The following is an 18,171-nucleotide window of genomic DNA, read 5'->3' on the forward strand; positions in this document are numbered from 1 at the left end:
GAGAGCAGGTCACTGGGGGCTGGGTTTACCCAGGCTAGTTATTTATCTCCTGGCTGCAGGATTTTGCTGATTTCTCATCATAGTGGGACAAAACAAAGATGGATTATGAGCTGATTGGAAAGTTTGGTTTGACCTTTGACCGAGTGAACATTCCCATTTTGCTGTGTACATGGCTTTGTGGAGCCAAGTACATGTTGATTAATGTGCCATCATGAAAGAAAGATTGAAGACAAGAAATATAAGACCGGGGCTCAGCGGACACATTTAACCTAAACAAACAATTAAAATAAATGATAATGCTTTGATTTTGATACATTTCACTCACTATTGTATTTTTTGTTACTTCACCTAATCAACTGCTCTTCCAGAAGAAAATATTGTATCCCCACATACATTCTCTATAATGAATAAATCTGTTTTGTGTTTTGAGTTGACTGATAACGTTCAGCTTGACTTCATCTCTCTATTTCAGTTATTGAAAAGACAGAAAAATATGTTGGGCACTGCGCAAAGACAGTTAATAGATTAGAGCCCCTTTATCAGATATTTGGGTGTCACTTTTCTCACCAAACCTTGTTGCATCATATTTCCCTTCAATAAACCCACATGGTAGGCGATAGAATCTGTGGGAGCATTCAGGGAGATAGCTGGCAGGCCGCCATGCCATTTCTGCTTGCTGAATGATATCAAGATGGTGGTTCTCTTCCTCTAAACTGCAACCAGGTAGGAGTGGCATGATATCACCAGATAAGATGTTCCACTCTGAATGTGTAGAGTCAGGATGTTAAGAACGTGGGGAGGTCTGTGTACAGTCAGGATGTTAAGAACATGGGGACGTCTGTGGGGTGTATTCGTCTAAACAGACTCAAGGAAGTATTGGGGCAGTGTGAGAAAGATGGGGCTTATTAAAGACTCATAAAAGATTTAATGAATGGGTCCTATACAGTAGGTCCACTATGGGTGTTACAGTGTTAGTAGTCCGATGATTTATTCTGATATGGTTAGGCTGACGTCTGTGAATTGGTGTCATTGTTTCCAGTCATTAGACAACATTCTTCTGTGCTGATCTCCCTCTGTACCAGTGCTCTGTGTCTCTTTACAGTCACATGCCTCTCAATGCTGCCACTGTGTTCTATTTTCTGCCTCTTTCTTCTTTTGGTTTCTTCATCTGCACAGCTGTTTCCATCTCTCTCTCTCTCTCTCTCTCTCTCTCTCTCTCTCTCTCTCTCTCTCTCTCTCTCTCTCTCTCTCTCTCTCGCTCTCTCTCGCTCTCTCATATCTCTCCACTGACTTTGCACTCTTCCTGAGCTGCATGCATGGTGCAACGTTCAAGCCCCATTTGGTCAGAATAGCTTTATGGAGTAATTCAATAAAGCCATGCTCTTTTCTGTCATCTGTTTCCATGACGATATCTCTGTCAGGGCCAATGAGAGGCCACGGAGGCCTCATCATCAGTAATATTAGCTATAATAATAATGATAATGGTGCTCTTGAAATGCCATGCTTGTGATGATGATGATGATGGTAATGATGATGATGATGATGATTATCATTGCTTTTTTGTTGTGCCCCCCACCCCCCACCCACTCTCTATTTTTGGGTCATCAATGCTATTTAATGTCCCCTCCCCTAGGGACTCCTGATTTTCCCCCTCCATCATGACCTTCACAGTTTAAACTATGCATATCATCAACACTGTTACAAATCACCTGTCAGCTACATTTGTTGTTCTCCTTGTTTCAGCTTGCCTTTTGTTGTACAAGCATTTTAGCTGCTGGTTAAAACAAAGCGCTCTTTAGACTAATGATTTTCAACCTTTTCATATCAAGGCACCTAATTTAGTCCAAATGGTCTTAGATAGAAATCTGAGAATATTTTACTGCCGGATATGATTTTGTCCAGAATTCCTATATCCAATTCCTGCAATCTATTATAGGTAGAGAGATAACAGTGGAACTATGGTAAAAAAAAAAGTCATTATTTTCTTCTACATTCTCTAATTGTGATTTCTTCTTGTAAATGAAATAATGCTGAAGTTTAACAATTAAACAGTTTGCTGGGGACCCCCTGGAATTCCCCCAAGACTTGAGGGGGTCCCCAGCAAAAAGTGTAATTTATTTTCACTGGAATTCCAATAAAGTAACAGACTGTATTATTTTGGTCATGGGTTTCACACACATGAAACCATTAAAACAAAAAAAAAAACAAAAAAAAAGTGACGTATGGTACCTGAACGCAGCAGCAGCGTCAGCGCCCCGGTGGTCACATGACCAGTCAGCTGGGCTTCAGCACATCCGCCTGATCCTCCACTGTTTACAAATCAGCAGACAGGCCGACACAGCAGAATGGAGAGGTCCTGCGTGATTTGAACAGGTATCTGAACTACACTGAAAGTCTATATCGGTCTGTGAATTACTTTTGTTCCACTCTGCAGCCAGCACACACATGTTACCCAGTTATGAGTGAGTGTGTTACGACTTTGTTTCGCTGCTTGACAGTAACGCTATGTCGGAAGTAGGCCCGTGCCTCTGTGAGAAGTTGCTAACCACGACTAGCTTACCTGTTTCGAATCCCCAAATAACAGTTCTCTTCTCATCTCACATTCAGACAGCACTGCCAACAACAGCTGCGTATGACTATAAGTTTCTCTGAACTATCTTTGCCTTCGTTTTGTGGCTGCGGGCAGACAGGCTGGAGACTGGCTAGCTGCTGTTTGGCGTTGTGCCTGCTGCCTGCACCGAGAATCCCGCGGGTTGTGGCTAGTTAGTGCGTGCATTTTTATGTCGAGACAAATGGCGTAATTAGGTATGCGTTGTGTTGTGGGAGAAATCATCTCAAACACACACAAGCGTGTAGGAACTGTTTGCAAATGATGTGCAGAGTTTGGGTGTAACACTGCATACACGGTTTAAATCCTGTTTCAGAGGAAACCGTGTAGGGAGACTGCTGTCTGACTTGTTAGGGGCTGTTTTGGACACCACGTCCCAGTGAAGGACTCTCTGTAATACCCCATTTGAGCCAGAGACTGGACGTTATTATATTATACCACGAATGAACCCAACCTGCATAGTACTGTGTTGAGAGAGGTCACGTTACGTTACCACCATTGACTGTATATAAGTTACCACCATAGGCTAATTTCACATCAACCTTTTGGGGTGGTAAAGCAGTAAGTTAATAACGCAGGTGTAATCATTAGCATTAATGAGGGCACCTGGCACAGGGACGCCTAAACGGAATGGAAGCATAATTAATGGTATTAGCGTACAGCTTTACTTCCTGTTTTTGTTAGCACCTAAAAAGGGTTGCTTGAAATGGGTCCATTGGTCTGCAGTAGTTTACCAATACTGCACACATCTACAGTGTTGGGAAATAGATGCCAGCCCAGCATGTTGGGGGGAATGTCTGATCAGACTATTCATTGGATTTCTCTTTGCCTGTTTATGCACCTGCTGTGTCTGTGTGTTATGGCTATAAAAGCTTTTCCTATTTCAGTAGTTCTGTTTTTGTGAGGTCTTCTTAGGAAAATCTGCCACTTTGTGATGTAAATCCCACATCTGGGATGTAAATGTAACGTAGGTCTGTCTGTGCCCAGTTGAGATGTGGTAGCTTGTCTCTGGCAGTGGAAACTGGACACTAGAGAGAATAGAAAGTGTCACCTGTGTGATCTGGGAGAGGCCGAAAATGAAATACACTTTTTGTAGTATATAAACAATCTTAGATATAGGGCTAGTCTTTTCTGTCAAATGTCTGCAGAATGTTCTGATTTGTTTTCTAATTAATGGAGACTGCATTACCTGTTTACTAGAGCTGCACCGATTAATGCTAATATAATAATAATTAACTTGCCATCTATTAAATTAACTGCCAACTAACTAGTTGTAAACGTTTAATTGCTTTTGAGTTATTTTTTAAGAAAACGTTAAAAAAAGAATCTCTGAATCCAGCTTTTTAATTGTGAATATTTTCTGGTTTCTTTACTCTTCTATAACAGTAAACAACTTGAGTCTCTTAAAACAGACGAGTTGACTCCTGCAATTTTCAAATGCTCCCACCTACCCATCTGTACTTCAAGGTGGGAAAACCTGGTCAAAACGGAAAGGGAAACTCCGGGAAAATAACGAGCGATGATAGGCGGATGTCCCCCCTAAAGGCAGGTGATTGGAGAAATACGAGCAGTTGTCCTGCTAAATTGTAGGCTATATACAATTTATGTCAGTGCATGCACTTTCCTTTTTATATCGTGTTACTTCTATACAAAATGGCTGCTTTGGGTGTAATGTGAAATAGGGGTATTGACCATGTTTACATGGACAATGTGATTCTACAATGTGATTCTAGCAATGAAGACAAATAATGTGACTGAGTAAAGCAGGAGCCATGTAAACACCACCATAGTCTGTTCAGTTAGTTAGAGGAAGCATAAGCTTAGCTTACTGACATACAGTGCCGTCGCTGTTGGGCAAAACTCTTTTAGCTTGATGACAAAGCATTGTTGAGCTTATTCAATGGGGTTTGAAATGGTTTCATAAAAACAACAGGATTTGAGAAACACTGATTGAGATTGTTAACTGTTTACAGACAAAGTGATTCACCTAAGCTGGTTCAGTTTGTGTTAAATGCCTACCACCAGCAGTGTTGCCAACTTGGCGACTTTGTCGCTATATTTAGCTACTTTTCAGACTTTATTTCTCAAAAGCGACTAGCGACAAATCGACTTTTTCTGACCATGTGAACTTAAGCAACGTTAATGTGTTGAATCCAGTGCATTTGGCAATAAATTGGTGCGGCTGCTGCCAGGGTTTCTCTCTCGTTCTCTCTCCCTGTCAGTGCTTCACACAGATACACACACAGATACACACACAGCGCGTAGGTTTTTTTAAATATGCAAATTAGCGTGATGTCATCTAGCAGCTTCTAGCGTCGCCACTTTCTGAGCAGCCAATAGCTACTTTCCTTGGCAACACTGAGCACCAGCGTAGGAGGGCTTTATGTTTGATGCCTCAGAAGTGCCTAGCTGTTTTCACTTCCCACCCAATTCACCTATTTTGTGTCTAAAAGGCAGGAAGTAACAGGTGCAAGCAGAACATTTAATGAGGGCCCCCCAGCACTGGATCACCAAAATGGATTGGAATTTTGGAAATCCTCATTAATGTTCTGCTTGCACCTGTGTTACTTCCTTCCTACCTTTTAGACACAAAATGGGTGATTTGGATGGGAAGTGAAAAAGGCGAATGACCAATTGATCGACATGACTGGAGCGCACCACACCTCTAGCAAAACTCTCATGATTTTATTCCGAGTCAACATTGGAAATGTGTCCGTGACAGTGAAAAATCGTTTCAAGTCTTTTGGTGTAAGGTCAGCACAAGTTATGTTTTATAGCTGTAATGTCTAAAGGAGCAGGATTGTGTTCATATTTGTTTTTTTAATGTATGGAGTGAGTCAGTATGGACCGAGCATGTTCAGGGGTCTATGAAGGTTAAGGTCCTCCTGAGCACAGGCCTGGCCTCCTGCAGATCATGTGACTGTGTGTAGGCTGTTGGACTGTAATTGCGTGTTGAAGCAGAGAGACATGTGAGTTTGTTTAGCAGCGGTGTTTCTCTCTTCGGCTCTCTCGCATTCTGCTGCCATCAGTGGCGGCTCCTCTCAAATGCCTGCTGAACTTTTGTACTCTTATTAAGCCCACGATACGTTATTACTCTTTCTGTTGCTCAATGTATTTTGCATCACTCACTAATCTGGCAATGGCTGGTGACACAGTTGGGATGTAGCCTTACTTTACTTAATCAGGTTACATTGGTGATTAGGCTAATTTTGAGGAAATTAGCCATCTGAACAGCTTGTTCAGATGAGGGGAGCTGCACATTGGCCAAACATCTAATATGATTGACTCATCTTTAGTATAGTTTAGTCTTTGTGCTGTTCAGGCCTACAAGCTTGCTGTGGGTGAAGCTGAAGCATGTCTTATTTTTTTTTTATGTCAAGTCAGTTCAGCTTGAGCATTGAATCTGCGGTTATTTCCTATAACTGCAGTCGATCCATGGCCAAAGCTTGTCTGTGCTTTTTGAAGCTGTATGTATATGCCTCACTCACAAGCCTGAATTTGCCCTGTTGTCTCCAGTGATGTGAGAGGGAACAGCTTGCCCCCCAGGGGTTCTCTCTCAGCTGATCTGTGGCTCCTGAAGATTCTCATGACATCAAAACAAAACTTTGAGGCTGCCCAGTGTTGATCCAGTAGAAAAACCAGGAACTAGCAAAGTTATAAGCTCTAGTCTGGTGACGTGTGTGTGGCCACTTTCAGTTTGAATGTCTGCTAGTAACCTCTACTGTACCTTCAGAGGGCCCCCAAAAGTAAAGTATAAAAGCAATATGAGTGGGTATTATTATTATATGTTTGTTTTGCTCAGTCACACAGCCTGTAACTTCACCGTCATTTAGCCGGCTATAAAACACATTTGTTTACAGTAAAGGGAAGTGAAATGTTTGCTAGGGGTCATTAATTATGCTTGTTGAAGGATAAGTCGAAACTCAGGGCTAGGCTATCTGATTTGAATTCACTATGCTTTCAGTCACAAAACAGTCATTTTGATGTCAGAAAGACACAAATAGGGTTTGTGAATGGTCATGATAAGACATATGTACATATGTATGTGATAAGACATGTAAGGCCTACAGTATGATCCATGCAGTGTGGGTTTAGCTTCATGGTCTGTTGGAGGTAAATCCCAGGAACAGATCTTCAACCTCAGCAACAGATGCATGCAGCGTTATTGTCTGTTGATTTATTTATCCATTTCATTATGTATTGATTTGATTATTTCATGAAAGATTCACGTTTTGAATTATTGAGGCGTCTCCAGGTGCAATGAAGTAAATTATGCAGCAGATAATTTGCCTTGATTATTATGTTGCAAAGTTGGGACGTTGTTTCTTTCTGCGTACGGGAGGTTCCACTCTGGAAGGATCTAATGAAGGCAGGCAGCAGAAGGCTCATGGAAGACTTGCTTCAGGCAAGATTGTTGTAACATGCTGACGCCTCAAGTCTTCTACCCACAGCGTTCACTCATACACAAGGGCTCGCAGACAAAAACACAGAGAATCACAGAAGACAGTCTTCCTTGTGAAAGTAGTAGTGAGTGATTTGGTATTTTGTCTCATTAAGAAGTTTGGAATTATTATTTTTTGACAGGGATGGACTAAGGCCATGTTCACATTACCGGCAAATCCGATTTGCTGATAAAGTCTTTAATCATCATTATCTTGATTGGTTTCCCAAATCTGATTTGGGAGTGTGTCCGCAGTCTGCCACAAATCTGATTTTCAAGTCGAATCTGTGTGTCCAGACCTAAACAGCCTATCTGCATGGGTTGCTATGGTAACGATGTGGGCGTCAGTAAATACGTACGTTGGGGACGTGGTTTTCCTGCGCAGAAGCATTTGATGACGAGTTGCGAGTGACGTTCAAATCAGATTTGGTGGATCTGCGCGTCCACACTGAAGACACATCAGTCAAAAGCACATTTGAAGCAGATTGGAAACTACCTCCATATGTGGTTTGGGACAAGTGACACAAATCAGACTTGGAGTGTCCAGACTCATAAAACCAATCTGGATAGAATCATTAATAGGTCACTAAAGTTCACAAACCGGATTTGGCCTCCTAGTCTGAACATGGCCTAAGTGCTGGATGCATTTCCAGGACTGTGCTATACTACTTGTTACGACTTGTTAATGCAACTTTATAGGTAGACAATGCAAGTTTTTCACTCTTCCTCCATCTTAATTGACATACGCTATTAGGGCTGAACAATTAATCTAAATATGATTGAAATCACGATATGGCCAAGTGCAACATCAAATTGCAGGACTGGAGCTGCAATTTGTTAGATGATGGTAAAATGTGTCACATCATACCATTAAACGAATTGTGGTGCTACATAATGCTCCGGCCTACAAATCATATTCTCTAGACGTAAGGGAACATGCTTGTTTGGTACAGACCAGTAAAAATAAATAAAAGTGAAAATGAAAATGAAATGCAAAAATTAGCATTCCTACTAAAATCATGACTCGCATCACAATCACATATGATTTTTTTTTTGCACATCATTCAGCCCTAAGGTACATCAATCAATAGTGTGTGAGAGAGTTGATTACAATGATGTGTGTAGTTGTGCATGAAACTTTGATCATCTTTCATGCCGGTCTGGAAAACTTGAGTAAACAGGCCATTATTGAGCGAGTGTACCTATTCACAGCAGTTCTAACTTCTCTCCCTCTCCCTATAGTTGTGGATTAGTTCCGATTATTTAATAGGATAATGTCCTTTTTATAAGTGAGGGGAGAAAAACCCCACGGACTTAAGGAAGGCATTAGTCTTCGAGGGGAACAGATGTTGCCTAAGAAAACAGACACATACATTATGCATATCAAATTATTTCAATTTTGATGGCGTGCGGAGCTGATTTATCGAGCGGTGTTCCATTCGTATGGTTAATAGGTTTAAGAGATGCCTTTGTTATGTTATTTCCATAATTAATAAAAGGGGATGCGTGCTATTCTGTAGGCCTGTGTATTAGGCTAACGCTAACGCCGCTAACCGTATTCAAAACTTGGAATAATCCCAAGCCGGATAAAGAATGAGACAGAGTTGGTTAACCTAGATTGCAACACTGTGATGTCTTCACAGAGAAAGTTTATTAACTTTTCTCAGAACTATGATTCCTCAGCATTGAGTGCAGAAACTCTTGTCTGCCAACTTAATAATTTATTATAGACTAGTTCAGTGATGAAATAGCCTAGATACATTTAACATTTTAAGAAATGATTCATTACATTCACATTAATGCATTAAAAAAAACTGTTACTAAAAGAATAGTGTTTGTTAAAGCAGCTACGAGTAAGATTTTCGATTGTTATTAAACAGTCTAAATTTAATATCGATGCCTCACATCTTACCTCAGATAGTAGACGAGACCAACGCTGAGTAGCCTCGCTTGAACGCTGAGTGAATCGGCCAGTGTTGTCTTGATGATTAGTCTGTCAGCGGGCCGGCAGATCAGGAAGTGAAATGAAACGGTTTGCGTCAGCCATAACCACAAAATTACAAAATTACTTTCAAACAAACTGTTACAATATAACGAGAGATGTTCGCGAGAGCAGAAAGTAGCGAGGACAGCTGTTTTGGGTCTGCTGCTACGGCCGTAAACCGTTTCGCTCTGCCTAGCAACTGTTTACAGCTGCCGTAAACCGTTTCGCTCTGCCTAGCAACAGACCCAAAACAAGAAGGATGGATTTTCTCTCTACATCAAAGGGTTTTCTACTCTCGCGAACATCTCTCGTTATATTGTAACAGTTGGTTTGAAAGTAATTTTGTAATTTTGTGGTTATGGCCGAAGTGGCTGCCGCAAACTTCCTGATCTTCCGGCCCGCTGACAGACTAATCATCAAGACAACACTGGCCGATTCACTCGGCGTTCAAGCGAGGCTACTCAGCGTTGGTCTCGTCTACTATCTGAAGTAAGATGTGAGGCATCGATATTAAATTTAGACTGTTTAATAACAATCGAAAATCTTGCTCGTAGCTGCTTTAAATGTGTCAAATAAATTCAATTTGATTATTCTGTCTCTAAAATGTGAATAAATTACTGAATATATAAATGGATTTAAAAAAAAGGCATACTGTATCAGTCATTCTTTTTGTCATTCCATGTGTTTTCCTATTCATTTTCCATCTCACAATTTGTTTGCATACTGCTTTACCATTAGCACTTGCTTGAGTCGCACTTTATTATTTTTAGATGACTGTTTTTGATGAGGCAGCATCACACTGATGTTTTGTCCACTGCGCAGTGCACGACTGCACGTCATGCTGTTGTAGTTGTTTTTTTCAAATCACATGATTTTGATGTCCCTCCACTATGGTACATACAGGAGATGATGTCATCATCATCATCATCATCTGCGACGTGTGTAAACATATTCTTGTGAACACAATAACTCAAGAGCAATAGATGATAGAAAGTTTGTGCTTAGACGGTTTCAACTCGTCAACGTAAATAGCCACACTCCGGCGAGCACCACAGCGCACTCTGGCAACAAACTGGACCGTTGGTAAATTGGGAGCACTGTTGGAATGGAGCCGACAGTGGCGATCTCACTTTAGTGTAGAGCGTCAGATTGGATTTAGGAACCCATTCTAAATGGGCCATAAGCTTACTTCCTGTTGCAGTGTTTGCTAATGCAATAACTGACAGGAAGTCAACTAGAGTCCAAACTCCTTAATGCTTTAAGATAGAGTTCCTGTTAATACTACCCATTGTGTTATGTGAAGACACGTGTTGCATCCAAATATTTGCTAATTAATGCATTTGCTAATTAATGCATTAATTTGGCGAATTAATGACCTCATTAGCCAAACTGGCTATGTTTAATATATCTTGGTGATTATGGCGAGACATTAGGCAGCTCAAGTGCCTCTTGTTAATTTAAGCCATTCTTCACCGTCTGTAATCAATGTCATGTCTTTTTGTAGCTGATGATGTGGTAAATACAAAAGGTGGGTAAACTATAGCCTCCAGTCTGTCATCATGATCAGGCAAAGTATTAATACAAACACAAAAGTTGTTTGATTTACTCTGATGCATGTTGTGAATTTCACGTCGGAAAGATTGAAGTCAGCCTACAACAGGAGTCAGTTCTATTCTGCAGATATAAAGGTGGACAAACTGAGATTAGGTGGGTTTTAAGTGAGAAACATGCATCAACGTGAGCCTTGAGTTGGGATGTTGTCGTGGCAGCTAGACATACATACTCCAACGTCAGCTTGACGAGGGGGTCCCAGAGGAGACCCCAGCAAAATGAGTACTTGTGTGATTTCACTATGATTTCAATTCAATGACTAGTAGAAGTTAGCACAAGGACAGAATGTAGTGGCTATACTTGGTAGCTTTCACTCTGTCCTGTTATCTCCCTCTACATTATAGTATACTTGCGCTGTTCGCGTCAGTTGCATCGCGCCCCGACAATCCATCACATTTTTGGGGAGCTGCACGCCGGCAGTGCGGCGTAGCCCTATGGCGGTCACGGCGAGGGCTTTGACATCCAACCATAAGTTGCGCTTTACCCTCCGCTGCATGCCAAAACTCACATTTTCCACCGCTTTTTATATGATTAGTTTTTGTTCCCTTCTCATGAGTGGTGCATGTGTCTTTATGATCACAAATCGTTTATTTGGCCTATTTCTGAACGGTGTTCTTCGTTCTCCTTGATCTGAAGGTCTTTCCATCTTTGCTTCTTCTTGCAGACAAAACCTCTTCTTCTCTGAGTTTTGGCCGAGGAGGATCACTAGGCTGTGACAGTAAGTAAAGAGATGAAACCGTTCAATGCTGTCATTAGGGCTGGCCCGAGTACCATTTGTTGGGCTTGTGATATTCGATAGTCATCAACAATAAATGTTTGGATATTCGTTGGGTGGGGGAGGGCGGGGGGTGCTGTGATGGATGGATAGCACAAAATATGCAAGTGGCTGGTAGATTTGCTTCACAGTCACCACCAGCCAAAAGATAATGGTGAGTGGCTGGTAAAATTTGAGCATTCACTAGCCATTTGGCTGGTGGGCAAAAAAAAGTTAATTTTGGACCCTAGTTTGGTTTTGCATTACTTCCCCAGACCATGTCGGTCGTCAACAACAACAACAACAACAACAACAACAGATAGTTGAATATTCAGAATCGGGTCCTGCCTTACTGTTTATTAGTAGTAGTAGGAACACTTTATTAATTGCAGTACTCAAGGGCCTTTTTCTGAGTTCAAAACATGCAGTCACAACAAAGTGGAGAACTATCTGGCTTGTGTCTCTGGTAGTCTTGTGCTATACTGCTGTACTACTAACCTGTGATTCTTCTAATTCTGGCTCTCTGTCTCCTACCACGTTCCTCCAGGTCCCGCTGGGTCGCGGTCATGCAGCAACCCAACTCTGAGACCCCGCACCCGCTCCAGACAGACGAGCAGCAGGAGACGGGCTTCGACCCGCTGAACAACTTCAACCGGAACCGCAGCAGTATGTGGACCCCAGCCACAGCTCCTAGACACCACACACACACACACACACACACACTCACTCTTTAACCCCCTCCAACCCAGTCTGGTCCTGGGACCTAGCATACCGGTACTCCTGTCATGTCGGGACCTTAATTTGCTCGTTGATCCATGTCTACATTTTAAGAAACCAGTGTTACTTTGTTAAACTTTTACTTCATAAAGCCCCTCTGTCAGTAGCCACCCACCAGATATATATATTGGAGGATGTCATCTTCCTTTTCATTTCAATGTTTATTTTAATAAGGACAGATACACAGACATGGGACATTTAAACAAGAAACGGTCTGATGTCACATATAACATTTATAGCCTAAGCTAATTTGCAATGTTGGATGGACCTTTGTAAAAACCAGATTAAAAAAACAAATATAAAGTAAACGACAGAGACAGAATACACACGCATATAGGGTTGCGCAATGTCACTCAAATAGCCATCGCGATGGTTCCACAGCGAAACATCACGATGAACGATGGCATCGTCGTTAATTAATGATTTCTGAAGTTGCCGCGGTGCCGTTTGGCTGCGTCACTGCAATGCACGTTCACGTTTACAACAGGACAGCTGAGCTCGACATGTCATGAGAGACCAGCTGGCTTGGATAGGCTACTACTACAGCACAGAGCCAGGCTATCACTACCAGCAATATTGAAAGGCGCAAAACAAATAAGTACGTTAACATTACAGATCCTGACCAACAACGTGTGTGTGTGTTGAATTTAACTAGCTGTCAGAAAACGGGCAGAATTACTGGCGGATGACGTTAGATCTGTGTGGGCTCAGTTTTGAACATTAGGTTCAGGAGAGATGGAAACACAGCAGCAGCAGCCTATGTAATGGAGCGACTTCATGGAAACAGGCGAGTTGAATTCACAGTTGAAGACTTGTAAAATTACTCACATTGGGTTGAAAACAGGAAAGAACGTGAAGTTTCTTCTTTGTCATTACATTTTCACAACAAGTCAACAACACCTCCGAGTCAGACTTCTGCTTATCCTCCCCCTCCTCCTCTCTGCTCTACCGCTTTTCTGAACTGGGCACAGGGTACGCTTGTTTAATGCCGCTCGTGCGTCGCGGTTGAGTGGAGTTGGCCCTTTTTTTTAAATTAAATCTGCAAAATTTTAATTCCTGCAGATAATTAATCACGATGGTCCGATGTAGAAGGCTCAGAGGTCGATGGGGGTCGGCCTATCAACGATGGTCGATGCCATCGTCCATCGTGCCAACCCTACACACAGATGTTACACTAAAATGTAGTGGTGTGGAGGCTGTTACAACCCCACACACAGATGTGTTACACTAAATGTAGTGGTGGAGGCGGTTACAGAGACTGTGACCAGTCGGTATGATCAGAGGCAGAAAGCAGAAAAAGTCAGGGCAAAATGGTAGTAGAGGTAGTAGATGGACGAGAATAGAGAAGTGTGTCAGTGTGAGTCATGGACACGGCTGGTAAGGCCCACGGGCAAGGCCGGGTGGTTTGTGTGTGTGAGACAGGGAAAAGGCGGGGGGGGGGGGGGTTGTTGTTGGCATGTTGTGTGTGTAACTGATGAATATTCATGCGTGTCCCTGTGGAACAATAACTAATGTTGATAGACAGCTCTCCGACTGGAGTGCATGTTCACCTACAGACGACAATGAGTACGGTGCTTTACTTTCTGTTGTCACTTTGCCTGCTTCTCACTCTATCCCATCTGCATGGCTGGAATGTGATGCCCCAGAAATACGTCTACGTCATCTGCCAACAATAAACAGGCCAGTGGCTGTGATGCGTACTTTAAGGGTGTATTCACACCTATCTCGTTTGGAGCAGTTGTTCCCGAAACAGAGAGAGCGTTTTCCCCCTTGGTGCGGTTCGTTTGGGGGAGTGTGAACACAATCGCACTCGGATGCGGGACAAAACAAGCGGACCGAGATCGCCAAGAAAGGGTGGTCTCGATCCGCTTCCAAACGAACTCTGGTGCGGGGCGTTTTTGGTGAGAACGTGATCCGACCTCGATCCGACACAACTGCGTTTGCATGGATAAACTTTGGGGGATTTTTGCATCATCACATCAGCAGTTTGAACTCGACCACCTTACCTCACCTCTGGTCTCCATTAAATAAATGAAAACAAGTCGTGGTAATCAGAGCCAGCCTTCTTTGTGATAAGATCAGACTGATTGCATGTCTTCCTCGAAATGTCCGTAGGCTATTATTAAATAATTATGTATTATTTTTTTTATTCCTGACAGGACAGGTGTTCATTTATGCTGCTTATGGTCCCTCATTCACATGCTTTGAAGATCATTGCTTTATGGTTTCACTCCTCAGCATAGGTTGTTTACATCGCCCCCTTGTGGCTCTGTGTGTGTCTGTGTGTGTTTACAGGAGGATCCCTTGACAGCAGCACTTGTTCACAGTCTCAGTCTACCTTCCTCTCATACAGGTAAGTGATTCTGATATTGTGTGTGAGTAATTCCTCGGCCCAACTCGCTCATCTAACCTAATGTTTAGGGATGCACGATATATCGGCAATCATATCGGTATCGGCCGATGTTAGTCATTTTTTAACATATCGGTATCGGTCCGATGTTGCAATGTTAATATCGGTTATCGGTATCAGCCAAATTCTTCACATTGAGATGAAATAATGCAGTAAATTTATGATTTATGGGCTTTTCCAAAAGTTTTGGAAATAAAGAAATGCATTACTTTTTCAAATTCAGTGTTTAGATGTGTTTTTCACTATGTACAAAATGTGATGATCATAGAAATGTGGTTTTACACAGATCATATCGACATCGGTAAACATCGGTTATCGGCCATAAGCGCAATGTTAATATCGGTTATCGGCATCGGCCAAAATTTTCATATCGGTGCATCCCTACTAATGTTAGATGGAATATCTAACCTCTTGGTATACCACTGCATGACATAATGTTAGATGGAATATCTAACCTCTTGGTATACCACTGCATGACATAATGTTAGATGGAATATCTAACCTCTTGGTATACCACTGCATGACATAATGTTAGATGGAATATCTAACCTCTTGGTATACCACTGCATGACATAATGTTAGATGGAATATCTAACCCCTTGGTATACCACTGCATGACATAATGTTAGATGGAATATCTAACCTCTTGGTATACCACTGCATGACATAATGTTAGATGGAATATCTAACCTCTTGGTATACCACTGCATGACATAATGTTAGATGGAATATCTAACCTCTTGGTATACCACTGCATGACATAATGTTAGATGGAATATCTAACCCCTTGGTATACCACTGCATGACATAATGTTAGATGGAATATCTAACCTCTTGGTATACCACTGCATGACATAATGTTAGATGGAATATCTAACCTCTTGGTATACCACTGCATGACATAATGTTAGATGGAATATCTAACCTCTTGGTATACCACTGCATGACATAATGTTAGATGGAATATCGGGCCCAAATTGGATGTAGAGGACCGACCTTGAAATGGCTTCTCTTCTGCCTTTCCCCTTCCCTCTCTCTGCAGGAAAGAATGGGATGACTTGTTCCTCAACAGTAATTACGTGGCCAGGATCCGACAGGCAGGCATCAGCGGTCGACTGCGGAGCAGTCGCTTTCGCAGCGTATGCTGGAAGGTAACTGCCTCTTATCGAGTTTGATTAAAGTGGCTTGGGAAACATGCCTTCCTCGGAAAAGACTGCAACTCTGTCAATTTGCCCTTTTTTTGCTGATGGGGCTGTCTGTGGCTTGGAAATTGACATTACAGCAGTCTTGATTAAACATAGTTTTGATAGTCAAGTGTCTCTGTATGTTATTAGCATTAGCGACTTGTGAAGTACTGTAGGACTTAGTGATCCTCCCTCAGTACAGTAGTGTGTTTGCTAACCCGTGTGTTGGGTGTCTGTCTGCCAGTTGTACCTGGAGGTGCTTCCAGAGGACAAGAGTCTGTGGATCAACAAGACCAAGGAGGTCCGGGGCCAGTATGAGAAGATAAAAGAGACGGTGAGTGCCCCTCTCCATGGCCGCTCCCCGACTGAGATGATGAGTTTGCCCAGTCGAAACTAGTTACACACCCACAGCTGTGAGCTTCTTATATTTCTAGGCCAGTGCTTGAAACGGTGACAATTAGCGCTGCACAGTTATAGCTAAAATAATTACCCCAATTATTTTTGCTAGATATGGTGATCACAAATCATGTCATGATAATTAATCTTGATGATTTTAAGAACAAAATTACAACTATTATTGTGCGTCCTATACAACCAATACGTCTTCACTACTTTCAACTACCACAGACATTCTAAATGAGATAAAAAATTGCCTGCTAGAATTAATTAATTGTAAAAGGCAATAAGATTACGCACTATTAGTTGTGCAGCCATAGTGAGAGTTGATGGTGATCAGTGAAAGGCTGTTAGTGATGGCTGTGTGGGTCTGTTCTCGCAGCACATCACCAACCCTCGCAAGGCTGCCGGCCAGCAGGACCTGGTGGTCAACAATCCACTCTCCCAGGACGAGGGGGTAAGTGTGTGTGTGTGTGTGTGTGGAGTGTGTGTGGAGTGTGTGTCAGAGAATGAGTGTGTGTGTGAGTGTGTCAGAGAATGAGTGTGTGCGTGTGTGTATAGTGTTCAATCTCTGTCAGTCTTTTCATAAATTTCACATAATAGGGCGGCGATTCTGCGGCACGGCAACCAACACAAACACAATCCATCAACTGAGCATACAAACGCCACAGACTGATGATGTTATACCCACTGATGATGAACAATCGGTCATACTGTAGACAGACATACCCACTGATCATGTCATACCCACACTGACTGATGTCATACGTCATACCCACTAATGATGTCGTAGACATTGTGACATCATCAGTGATGTCATAGACTGAATTATAGAAACAGAGGAATTACGAGTAAATCTTGAGGTTTTTTATTTATTAACACATTGAGTGCCAGCCATTTTTTCAATCCTGTAGGTAAGTTGTGCCAGGTTTTTTTTTGAGGATTCTGGCTCATTTTACAAGAGCCGAGGATTATTTTCTGTTAAGAATTCGTGAACACCAATCATCTAAAAATAACTAATAGAATGTGTGCTTTCTCTGTCTAAAAGAGTTAGTTTGCAGAGTTAGTAGTTATGTAGATATTAGCCGTTGAGTACAGCATGGTTTCAGAGATTTTCAGAGAGTTTGGAGATAAATGGATTTTTAGAACCACCTCACGTGCCTGTGATTATGGGTGCCCTTGTCTCCCACTCTGTGTGCTCTCTCTCTCTCCTCTCTCTCTCTCTCTCTCTCTCTCTCCTCTCTCTCTCTCTAGAGAGAGAGAGTGTGTGTGTGTCTCCAAACTCCTCCCTCCGTCTGTGCTGCGGAGTGCTCTGCTGCTGGGAGTTTGAGCAGCGAGTTTGAGCAGCCTCTCTCCCTGGCAGCGAGTGTGGATAGGTCTCACTGTCTCTTGGGTTTGAGAGCCCCGATGAAGCCCCGTGCGACTCTAGGCTTTATGCTGCTCACCCAGTCCATTTCTGGAACCCCCCACCGCAGCAGTGCGAAAGCGTCCCCGCCTACAGTATGAGAATGAGGCTCGTTCGTTTCTGACTGTAAAATCGCCAAGCCATTTCCGCGGGAGGCGGCTGCTTTTGGTTGACTTTATCTCTGTCGGGAGAGGACCGTCGCCACCTAGCTGGTCGGTAAAATAGATTATACACATTCAATACTTCCAATATCTCCATAGGAGACGCGGGGGGCATTGATCCACGTAGCACCGTCAAAAAAACGCCCAGCTATTTCCTTGAAAATTAGAATGCTTTCTCCAGCACGGAAAGCCACAGCCACGGGTCCCGTGGCTGTGGCTTTCTCTCTGTCTCTGTCTGGAGAGAACTGTCGCCACTTAGTGGTCGGTAAAATAGATTATACACATTCTCTTGCTCCAATAGTGATATAGAAGACGTAAAAGGGGTTGATTGATGTCCCACCGTCAAAAAAAAAAAATGTTTATGTAAGACGAGATAGCTCGTCTATGGCACTTAACCGTTGGATTATGTAAGACGAGATATCTCGGCTATGGCACTCAAC

The 18,171-nt window shown here is 42.5% G+C and overlaps 1 protein-coding gene across 3 annotated transcripts in view; it reads left to right on the top strand.

Annotated features, from left to right (window-relative positions):
• Nucleotides 1-2,307: 2,307 nt before the first annotated feature.
• The window catches only part of tbc1d5 (TBC1 domain family, member 5), a 44,290-nt gene continuing 28,426 nt past the window's right edge, over nt 2,308-18,171 (top strand). For 2 of the 3 annotated variants that reach the window (XM_083646543.1, XM_083646545.1), the window contains exons 1-7: nt 2,308-2,373; nt 11,309-11,362; nt 11,946-12,064; nt 14,471-14,528; nt 15,628-15,736; nt 16,014-16,103; nt 16,548-16,622. In XM_083646543.1, coding sequence (XP_083502669.1) covers nt 11,965-12,064; nt 14,471-14,528; nt 15,628-15,736; nt 16,014-16,103; nt 16,548-16,622 — 432 coding nt within the window. In that variant the 5' untranslated portion in view covers nt 2,308-2,373; nt 11,309-11,362; nt 11,946-11,964. Of the gene's footprint in view, nt 2,374-4,075; nt 4,158-11,308; nt 11,363-11,945; nt 12,065-14,470; nt 14,529-15,627; nt 15,737-16,013; nt 16,104-16,547; nt 16,623-18,171 lie in introns of all 3 variants that reach the window. The other variant, XM_083646544.1, reaches the window with a different exon arrangement.

Source organism: Poromitra crassiceps (assembly GCF_964638095.1).
Source record: "Poromitra crassiceps genome assembly, chromosome: 11".
Taxonomy (NCBI): Eukaryota; Metazoa; Chordata; class Actinopteri; order Beryciformes; family Melamphaidae; genus Poromitra; species Poromitra crassiceps.